Source organism: Merops nubicus, unplaced genomic scaffold, assembly GCF_000691845.1.
Source record: "Merops nubicus isolate BGI_N331 unplaced genomic scaffold, ASM69184v1 scaffold7900, whole genome shotgun sequence".
Lineage (NCBI taxonomy): Eukaryota > Metazoa > Chordata > Aves > Coraciiformes > Meropidae > Merops > Merops nubicus.
In genome coordinates, this window is record NW_008583484.1 from 2,753 (window position 1) to 13,961 (window position 11,209).

Consider the following 11,209-nt stretch of genomic DNA (forward strand, 5'->3'; position numbering starts at 1 on the left):
CATGTTCTTTTTGCATTCATCTTCATTCCAAAACTGTGACATCAAAATATGATACTAGGAAAAGGGATTCATGCTTTATTTCTGCTTTCCACAGAAATTGGCTCCAGGGCCAAACATCTACTATTGCTCAGCAGAGAGAAAATAATACCCTAGAGTAGGTAACAGCAGTATGGTGGTATCTGTGATACTGCAAAACTTCATCACTTCCTGACCTTGTATAAAAGATACAACTCTGATTTAAGTCACTCAAAAAGAGGATTTGACCCAGTCTATACTTCATCTGTAGAAATGTTTATTGAGCTGCTGATGTGTGCAGTGAAGCTGTCAGTCACCCTGCAGGACAGCTTACACTGTTGTGTGCCAGCAGGTGCAGCACCCACTGCCACAGCCGTGCCCGTCTTGGTGCACCCCCTGTGATGGGCAGTGCCGTTCCTCCGTCTTTGCCTCTGCCCCTTCGTTGTGTTCTGTCCTGCCACAGAGCCACCTGCTGTGTGCTGGCAGAGTGCTGCCCAACTGCCCTGCCTGGGTTTGCTGCCTGCAAAACTGTGCCTGCACCTCTGCTCCAGCACTCTGTTCATTCACTGCTCCTGAGCGTACCCAGGCTCTTCCCCAAGGCTGTGCTTTCTTCCAGAAGAAGTCGTTCTTTGACTTGTGCCTTTGTTTGCTTTCAGGGCCGCTGGGCTTGCGCACGCTGGGCGTCAAGCGGGCAGGGCAGAGGAGTCCTCTCCACGATCCTTTTGAGGAAGGAGCTCTGGTTCTGTACGAGCCCCCGCTGCTGAGTGCCCATGACCAGCTAAAAATAGACAAGTGAGTCATCACCTGGCAGAAGTGCTTCGACTCTGACCTCCTTGTGTGTGTAGGTTTATGTACTTCCTGCCCAACTGTGCCTGAGTTGGGATCTGAAACTCAAGGGAAGTTTGGTTCCAAGTATTTTGCCTCTGCATTGGTTCAGGTGTAGTAGCAATCAAAGGAGGAGCATACCTGTGCCAGATTGTTTGTGCTCCTCCACAGGCTGTTTCATTTCCCACTCATCAAAAATCTAAACCTGTTTCAGGGAATGAGGATGCACCCAGGGAGTAGCTGCTTAGAAAATCTTGTGGCTTAGTTGTTCATAAGGAAACATCAGCATTGAGGAACAAGCAGAGGGAGATGACTGACAGTCAAATGTTAGGCTGTCTAATTGTTTCTGTTCTGAAGTAGTACTTTTTGTGCTACTTTCATAACTTAAAAGGGCTGTCAGCTGGGTCTTCACAGACAGGGGAAGGGGTTCCTCTCTCCAGTAATGCAGTTACAATATTGTTATTGAAAGATGGAAAATAGTAATGACTATAACTGTGTATCAGACTGCATTCTGCCCTTGTTTTAACTACAGCCTGAATATGTGGTTTCAGTGATGTGTAAGACTGTAGATTAAGCGCCTGTGACTTCATTCTCAAAACTGAATTAATCCATTTTTCACTTTCTTGTTGGCAGTCACTTCCCTCATGCCACTGGGGAGTCCTCAGTATAGCAGTGAGATTTAAAAAAACCCTAAACATATGCTGTGCTGAGTTCATTAATCACACTTGTCTTCTTCCTTGGCTGCCTCCTGCAGGGACAAAGCACCTGTCCATGTTGTGGTGGATCCTGTCCTCAGCCGTGTTTTACGGCCCCATCAGAGAGAAGTAAGTTTGCCATCGGGACCTGAGGGTATGGATGGAGGACTCGGTGCATTTCAAAAAGCTGCAGTTCCTCTGTTGGAATTGTTACCCACCAGCTGTGAGATCTACATAGACCTCACAGACTAACAGTCTGTGACAGTCTACCAGACTCTGTTCTGTTGCAAATGCAAAGTGAAATGTTTGGTTTAACCGTCTTCATACCAGGTCAAATGCTGCAAATATTTTCTGTCCCCTATTAAGCAAGAGGATGTGCTGGGAGTATTACAGTGCTCCTGTTTGTCCTTTAAAGTTCTTGTGGGTAAGAACTTTCTCTTCTCTTACCTCTGGTTGAGCAGGGTCAGAGCACTCCCAGCCTAAACATGATGCTGCCTAATGTGCAGGTAGGTTCTCTGTGGGGTTGTAGGTTGAGTCAGCTAACAGTAGAAACTAGGGAGTTTCTGTGACCATTGTGCACTGGTTGCACAGGTCTAGGGAAGCACATTGCTTGACTTTCATGTCACTGGTGACACACTTCCTTAGGAGAAGACCAGATTCTGCAGGGAGATGGGATCTTGCAGAGCCAGGGCTGAAAGTCCAGCCTTTACTTATCTTGAAGTCTGGGGATGAAGTCTGCTGCTGAGTGGAACTCGGTGTGCAAGGTGTTTGCAATAAATTATGTTGCAGCTCAGTCTCGAGTTGGGCAGGGCAGACTGTCCACCACTGTGCTTTGCTGGTCAGCAGAATTAATTGGATCTGCAGTCTCTGAGCCAGGAAACACTGAAGCTTTTCTTTCTGGTACCACAATTCCCAGCACAGCATGGAGTATATTCCTTCTTCATTGTGTTTTATTTGGAGGTGACCTTTGTAGGTGTGAGCTGTCCGTGATCTATGTAGACTTGGAATTTGACAGTGGAGAGTGCCCAAAACATTTCTATGTTTGTAAATATGTGCAACATCACAGTATCAAAGTGGTGGGTACTAATCTCTGGGTATCGAGTGTAGGTATCTGTACAGTTTGAAGTTCATCACAGATGCAGTATATTATCATTTAAGCCTTGAGGCAGCACAGATGGAAGCTGTGGTTGCTGATCTTGCAGGATAAGCAGGTCAAGCTGGATGTGTCCCTGCATGGGAGATCTTGAGACAGCTCTGAGAGCACTGTAGGCTGCTCCTAGCTTGTTCTTTTATCTCTGACTTGGTACTGAACCCATGACCCAGCGTAACGCTTGTCTCTGGCTACATAGCTGGAGGCACTCTGGTTTTGGGTAATATACTGCCTGCTGGTGCTTTTGTCAAGTAATGATAGGTATGTTTCTGTCCTAGGCACGCTTTTTAGACAGATAGCTCTGATAAGGCAGCCTCTGACTAACAAGTCTTTGCCTGCTGAGATTCCTGTGCTGCTTTATTCAAGTGATGCTCCCAGACCACTGTACAGTGTCACTTTGTCATATCTTTTGCCCGGTTGCTGGGAGGTTACCCAGCTGGACCCCCAGCCAAAGGCACTCTTCTTGTCAGTAATGTATTTCATAGTTGTTCAACTGGCTCAAGTAAACTTTATTAACCTGTTGTTAAGGGCCTAAGAAAGAAAGAAAAGGACTTGAAAAGTGCATGTGAAGGGATTCCATCTTCCAGTCCTAAACAGTGGAGTGCAGAGGGGTGAATCCCTCCAGGTCTGTTTAGGCTGGGCCCCTCGCTTCCTGTTTTGTTGATGCAATGCAGGGAGCTTGTACCTTCCCAGCACAACACTGGTTTTCTCTAACTTTGTATCATCACATGATGGAGGAACATTTTGCAGTCTGTCTCTTTTTTTTTTTTTTTTTCCCCTTTTATCTGTCTTGGTGATGTGCCTGAGCCTAACACAGGGCTGAGCTCTTCTCCTGCCATGTGACATGGGCTATAACCTCAGCCCTGTGTCTTCTCTGAAGCTAAATCTGCTTTGGACCTTGAGTCTCCAGGTGAGTCATTGCGTTTCTAGGCAGAAACTGAGGGCTGCTGAGGGTATTCTGGGAGTTAATCAGGCAGCAGAAACAATTCTGCTCACTCTGACTCTTTGTTTTTAAAACTACCTGACTGGGTGTTGTTAAGGTGATTAATCTCTTTGCACTGATTGATGCAGGGTAGCTGATGGTCTGGGCCCATCTGATACAGCCATGGGTAGAAATTTCTGCCAGGAATTCACGTCAGGAAGCTGGTTATAATTGTACAGTTAAAATCTAGTAAGATTTTGTGCGTGTTACTGGTGCATGGCACCAGTAACATTGTTCCAAACCAGATGTGTTTGCATTCCAGCTGCATCTTGGGTCATTTCCCTCTGTCTCATTAGAGCATTGCATGTCCCCAGAGATGTGCTGCACAGATTTGCTTTTTCTTGTAGTGTGAGTCCTTTGCATTGTGGTAATGAAGCTGTAATGAAGTTGTCATTCTTCTATTGTCCCCACCTGCTCTGAGAGAACAATTTTTTTGGCAGGGAGTGAAATTCCTCTGGGAATGTGTGACGAGCCGACGGATCCCTGGGAGTCACGGCTGTATCATGGCAGACGAAATGGGGCTGGGCAAAACCCTGCAGTGCATCACGCTCATGTGGACTCTTCTCCGGCAAAGTCCAGACTGCAAGCCTGAAATCGAGAAGGCCATGGTGGTGTCTCCCTCCAGCCTGGTGAGGAACTGGTACAATGAAGTGGAGAAATGGCTGGGGGGAAGGATCCAGCCGCTGGCCATTGATGGAGGCTCCAAGGAAGAGATTGACCGTAAGCTAGGTACAGAAATGTTTGCAGTCGGTGCGGTTGGCTGGCTTAGGTCGAAGTCTTGCCTTGGCAGAAGCCTGCGGCAGCTGATGTGAACTGCTCTGAGCTGTCATGAGAGCTCTGGAGGCTGATGAAAGTCTCTCCACTAACCTGTTTAGATCAGGCCCTTGCACGCTGGGTGATAGCTGGCATTTGGGAATAATCCAAGTCTGGTCATGTGTGTAAGTTAGGGCTATCCCAGTGCCTCTTCTTTGCTCCAGCCAGAAGCCAGGAAGCGAGTGGTCAAAGGTGGGAGGGGGATGGAAATGGGGGCAGCTGTGGGGAAAGTTGTGGGTATACATGGGTGAAAGGGGTGCAACAGAGTAATTGAAACAGACAAGTCTTCCTAGATTTTTAAGGCAAAAGTTCTGACTGCAGAGCTTCTATTTGTTTTCCTCATCCCTCTTTTTTTCCTTTTCCCCCTTTCCCTCTGCAGTTGGGTTTATGAACCAGCGTGGCCTGCGAGTGCCGTCACCCATCCTGATCATCTCCTATGAGACCTTCCGACTCCATGCTGAGGTGTTACGGAAGGGCAGTGTTGGCCTGGTCATATGTGATGAGGTACAGGGGAATCTTTGAAGAGAATCTGTCCCTGATATTTCCTTGAGATCTGGGCAAAACTGGTTCTGCTTTCTTCATAGGGAGCAAGGACAGCAGAAAACAAGGTTTAGCTGTGGACAGCACCCATCCTGGTGTTTGAGAGATTCTGGGTAACCAGCTCTCCCCTACTGGGTGAGCCCGAAGAAGAGAGGGTGTGTTCACGAGCTGAGATGTGTAGAAAAAACAGGTAGTGGTAACTGTGGCCACTCTGTAGGTCCCTGGCAGGGTGGAAGCTCCTACTAGGGCCCTCTCAGTGTGAAATACATAGCAGAAGGTAGATCCACTGCCTGTCTTTGACTCTGAAGAGGCCTTACTCTATGAGGAATGTAGTGCCCTGTCTTACTGATCTGGTTCTCATTTTTGTCTGTCTTTGGCCTGTCCTTATGTTCTGCTTGGTGATTTTTAACTTGTCTGTGTTTTGACCAAGAGATGTTGGACTGGGAACTCCTGAGGTTTCTCCTAACCTTATTGTTCTGTGATTTAGCATGCTCTTGTTGGTTGCTGTCAGGCACTTTATCTGGCTGTCTTACTCTCTGCTTGTGGGTGAGTTTAAAGGGCACTCCTGTGGCAGGACCCTCATCCCCTCTGTATTCTGCTGCTTGGGGCAGAGGTGGGAGAGCTGGGTGAGGAATTGCTTCATGTGCTGCTTGTTCAAGAGGAGACAGACCTGGCTTGACTCCCTGCTTGATGTCAAGCTCTGCTTTCACTTATCTATTTGTGATTGTAGGTCACGAGTGGCAGAGATGCTCTGAAGGACAAAATAAACCAAATACCCTTTGCCTCCTTGAAACGATCAAGCTGGGGGCCCCAGCCACTGTTGAGGTGTCCTCTGCCGCTGGCTGGAGGGCATTTGTTAAATAGCGCTGCCACCCAGTGGTGTGGGGTTGTATTTGCTAGAGCAGTGCTGAGAGGAGCTTAAAAAGAGAGCATCCTCACAAGTGTGATTCTCCACCACCTTTGGGAGGCCGTGACTGCCCCACACCTCTCAGTGTCCCCAGGATGGGGCCAGCAGCTAGGGACACTGGGAATGCAAGTCCTTGGCCGTGTCTTCCCTGTGTTCCCAATAAGTACTCAGCTCTGTAGTGGTCTGGCACTTGCAGAAAGCATCTCATCACTTGGGCTTTGTCCTACAGCATGGCACTCAGATGCTAATAAAGTTGCTTTCCCCAGGCATGGGAAGTGGGGCCTGTATTCAGATTATCCCTGTAAGAGGTGCAGAATCTCTTTTTATTAGTGTGCAATCCTGGCTATAGGCTTGAGATCTTGACCTTGGCTGATGCAGTGTTACTGGTCCAGAGTTCAGTGCCTAGTGTTAGTAGCTGCGTCACCATCTTCAAACAGGAAACAATTCTTATTGTTAGACCATATGGTGGTAGTTGTTTTCATGGTAGGCCCTCTTGCCTGGGTGTGACTGGGATCTTCCTGGTCTGGGAAGCTTGTAGTGTCACATTTCCTCACACAATGGCTTTGGGTTTCCCACCAGATTCTTGCTTTGAAAGAAATCTATTGCAACGTTTGAATATACTACAATGCTTAGTTCACTGCCAGGAATGGGAAGAGTGGTGAGATACCTTGTGGGGAGATACAGCATGTCAGTGTTGATGAGGATCTCCAAGCTGCTTCCCATCAGAGATCAGAGCTGCTGGATTTATCATCTTCATTCCTTTTTTCTTTTTTTTTTTTTTTTTTTTTCAAAGGGCCATAGACTGAAGAACTCTGAAAACCAAACATACCAGGCTCTCAACAGCTTAAATACACCTCGCCGAGTCCTTATCTCGGGCACCCCCATCCAGAACGACCTGCTGGAGTATTTCAGCCTGGTGCACTTCGTCAATTCAGGCATCCTGGGTAAGAGGTGAATGTGAGTGGAGATGTGAGGGAGGGGAAGTTGCTTGCAAGGCATCCCCCAGCTACCAGTGCCAGCAAAAGCACCAACTAAGGCATTAGTGAGAGGAAAGGTCCTGTACAGGTTGGGAGCTCATGTACAGGTTGGAGATTTATTCTGCTGCATGTAACTAGAAAGTTACATCAGATTCCTCTGTTCTAGAGACATTATATAATTTGAACTCTGTTTCAAGATTGTAATTAAAAGTACACCAGTCTTAACAGGTATTTTGGAAGGGGAATTAAGGCAAAATGAATACAAGACCTTGAGTACTATGTGGCTGTTCTTGAATAGCTACACTGGTCAGCTGAAATATCCACTAGGCTAGGAGTTTCTCTGCCAATAAGCCCTTGGATATAATGCAGGAGTTGCTGGGCAGGAAGAGCCAGCTTGTAATGGTATTTCTTACAACACTCTCAGGCTATGGTGGGCTCAGAAATTTAAGCCAGGAACAATGTGTTTGCAGGAGAGGCTCCATGGAGAGGAGGATTTGACATGACATGCTCTCTGCGCTGAGTACAGAGGCAGCTGGGTGACAGCTTTTCCCTGCTCTCCAATATCCATCTGGCAGAGGAGGTTGAAGTGACTGGTGCAGGGTGAAATGATGTGCCTTGTGGCAGGGTTGAACAACAAAGCCCAGGTTTCTGGCAGGCTGCCATCCCACCTTCAGATAATCTGAGAGAAAGCTGAGGGTGATGTCTGGCATTTGGAGTTAAGACTGCTCTTGCTTTTTAAGCCAAAGGAGGTGTGTGAATATGGGGTTACTTCTGAGAGAAGAATAGCATCTCGAGGAGAGATTAGTGTGAATTTTCAGCATCAAACCCCTTTTACAATTGCTGGTGGCAGACTAATATTCTCTGACTCCTGTGTTCTGCTTATGTCTGCAAGCTCAGTTTTCATTTTAAAAGCAAGGTAGTCTATGCATCTTCTGCATTGCTGGGTTGGGAGCAGGTTTGCTGCTTTCCAGTGTGGAGCAGCTTGGCTTTGTCAAGAGAGGTAATTTTTTCTGTCAAGGAATGAAAATAAACCAATCTGTAAATCATTTCCTTGTTGCTGTAACTCGTCAGCCTTGTTTGTCTCGGATTGTTTGGCATCCAGTCCAAGAGGCTTCTCATTAATTCTAGTGCATGCACAACTCTGGTTAAACACCATTAATCAGATTCATGGTCTTACAAGCAACATTTGGGCCCTATCTTTGTGTTCAGCTGTTCTTTCCCCAGGATTTCTCAAGGAAAGGATGTGATGGGGTGGTAGATGTTCTACATCTGCTTTTCCCATGTGCTTCAGTTTTGGGTAGTTATTACTGGGAGATGATGTGATTTCTCCTGTTTCCCTTGACCTGTACTTTGGGCAAGACTGGTCTCCATGTACATCGGGTTTGTTCTCTCTGAGGTGAGGTTAATACTGTAGCTACAGCCATCAAAGCTGCTTGCATCCAGTTGCAATTTTTCCCACTTTCAGCCTGTGACCAGTAATAAGCAACTGATTACTGATAATTTTGGAACAGGGACACGTAATGCCTTGTTGTTTGCAAGGCCAGAAGCTGGGAGTAAAAGTGTAGCTGGAATGTGAGCAAAACCGGTACATGCCTGACTGCACTCAGGTTTAATTAAAATTATCTGACCTTTGGCAGTGCACTGCTGTTGGAGAACAAAATGATTTTCTGTTGTACAGATTTGCCTGCTTTGCTTGGATCTTTCCTGGCTAGGAAGGAAAACAAATCATACTGATGGGACGAGAGTTTGTTTTATCTGTCAGGCCTCATGCTTGTGGTGTGATAGTTGGGGCTGCGGGCTACTGATCAAAGGTTATGTGGTGATTGTCACCTTTTCACTTCTGTTGTGCTTAGGGACTGCACAGGAATTTAAAAGACATTTTGAAATCCCCATCTTGAAAGGCAGAGATGCGGATGCAAGTGAAGCTGAGCGACACAAAGGAGAAGAGAGGCTTAAAGAGCTGATCAGCATTGTGAACAGGTGAGCTTCATCCCTCTTCTCTGCGCAGAGCTTTTGCATAAACCCTCTGTGAACACGGCTATCTTTCCAAATTACAGTTGTAGCTGTGATGAATTCTCTGGCCAGTTACATCTATTCAGCAAGTGATTGTGGAAGAATTTATTGCCTAATAAATCTACAATGCATGTAGCTTTAGACTGGAAAACAGCACGTCAACACGGCACAGTTAGCTGCAGTCACCCCCAAGCAATTGTACTCGGGTGCTGAAGCCTGGTGTGGCTCTTAGGTTTCTGTTTTCTCCTGGGATTTGAATAGTCAGGCAGCACCCTTTAATTTCTTACACATAACATCAGAATAGACTGGGCCCACTTGAGATCCATCCAGCCCAGGTGCTGAGTGGCAGACGGTATAAGGAACGTCTCTCAGTCCCACTGTTGATTGTCCAAGTCACAGAAGAATCCAGCTCACACTTTCAGAGCTGTGTTGGCTCTGTAGGGCTGATGGGATTAGGCTGCTAGTGTCAAAGATGTGACTTTTGATCCCCAAGAAGCATCTCTGTGATGTAAAATGCCATCTTATTTCTCTTTGGTTGATTTTTAGTATTTTTTTTTTTTAGACCTGGCTTCTTTTGTGTTCACGAGTATGGCAAATTTGTCCATGTCTGCTGACAATCACTTGTCTCTCTCTGAAAACTCTTACTAGATTTTGGATTCACAGCATTGCTGGTAGCTTCATTTAGTTTTCTATTTTTTTTTTTTTTTTAATCTGAGCTTTTTTCAACCATCGCAAATACAATCCTGCAATTCATAGCCATAGTAAACTGAATTTCACACTGAGTACAGCCTCTATGGAGACAGCCCTGACCTTGACTCAGGTCAGCTTGCAGAAGCCTAGGAGAAAGGAAAAGTTAGGAGGAGAAGAGCTAATTCCTTCTTGAGGTGCATTTATTTCTCCTTATAGTTGATGGAAAAGGGGTGTAAAAGTGTGTTCAGGAATGCTCGTGCCTGGCTGTGTGGAAGTCTGTGTCCTTTCCTTTGTTGTTCAACAGTCATACACAAGCAGGGAAGATGAAGCACATAAGTATTAACAAATGAATTGGTCGAATTTGGTAGGAATTACAAATGAGACAGTGATGCAAAGATGTGGAATCATGGTCGTAAGGCTTGAAGGGCCTTGCAGAAGTTGTCTAATCCATCTTGCTGTCCTAAGGTAGAAGGTGTTAGATCTAAACTAACCCTTATTTAATCCCCACCCAGCACTGAAGAGCTTACAAATTCCCCAGGACACCTTTTCCAGGGCATCGCCGTCTTTGCAGTTAGAAAATGCGCTTAATGTGTAACATAAATCTTCCTTACTGCAGCTTAAGCCTGTAACTTTTCATCCTACTGCTTATGAGTTTGGAGACCAGATTATTCCTTTCTTTAACAGCCTTTGACAGATTTTGGGGCTGTCATATATCTCTGTTGCCTTTCTTCTGTAGGTTTCATAACATCATATTTTCTGTGTTTCCTGGCAGAACTGGGTTTCTGCACTTCTTTATTATTCTGGTTGCTCGCTTCAGCTCTTTTTCATCTCATCTTTTCTGAAGTGTGGTAGAACTGCTCCATGGGGCATTTCTAGAAACCCAAAGGATATGCCATTTGCTGAAATCTTAGGCCAGACAATGAGCTCATCGTGGCTTCTGAGTTATTACTTGGGGAACTGCTTGTTTGTACTGTGAGTTCTGTCCACAGTGTGTGGTGGTTAAATCCTGCCCTTGTCTGCAGCCCATGCCACTGGTCTGTTGTAGCTCAAGTTGAGAATGCCATTGGTAGTCTGAGGAAGAGCTGAGTTTCTCTCACCAGGGACTGGACTGTTACATGGAATTGTACCTGATCCCTCCAAATCTTGTGAACCAAATCTGGAAGCCTCAGAAAAACAGTGAGTTACGTTGGACTCTGTAGCATGGGCTGATGGAGCCTCTTAGAGTAGCTGAGTGTGGATGGTGGGTGTCTGGCCTTTGCCACCTGTGGGACTGTCAAGAGACTTTTGGAGATATCAAATAGATTTTGTCTTGAGCTCCTGAGAGATAATGGTGATGAAACAGGGGTTTGACGTCATCCAAGCATCTGATTTTGCTCCCTGCAGGTGTTTAATCCGAAGAACCTCAGACATCCTGTCCAAATACCTGCCGGTGAAGATTGAGCAGGTGGTCTGCTGCAGGTACCAGAAAGCATGAACTCTGCCTGGGAAATGGGAGGAGCAACAGGAAGCACTAGAGAGTTGCAACAAGCCCATCAGTGCTTGCGGTGACTGCTTCCCTCTAGGAATGAGACTGTAGCCATTGGCCGTGTGTTGCTCTTTCTG

General features: G+C 46.2%; 1 protein-coding gene across 1 annotated transcript in view; it reads left to right on the forward strand.

The window, feature by feature from the left end:
- RAD54L (RAD54-like (S. cerevisiae)) overlaps nt 1-11,209 on the forward strand; it is a gene marked incomplete at its 5' end in the record, with an annotated part of 17,632 nt that overhangs the window by 1,866 nt on the left and 4,557 nt on the right. The window contains 7 exons of the mRNA XM_008940859.1: nt 672-807; nt 1,595-1,664; nt 4,108-4,396; nt 4,860-4,984; nt 6,721-6,871; nt 8,758-8,884; nt 10,991-11,065. Of these exons, the coding sequence (XP_008939107.1) occupies nt 672-807; nt 1,595-1,664; nt 4,108-4,396; nt 4,860-4,984; nt 6,721-6,871; nt 8,758-8,884; nt 10,991-11,065 (973 nt within the window). The remainder of the gene's footprint in view (nt 1-671; nt 808-1,594; nt 1,665-4,107; nt 4,397-4,859; nt 4,985-6,720; nt 6,872-8,757; nt 8,885-10,990; nt 11,066-11,209) is intronic.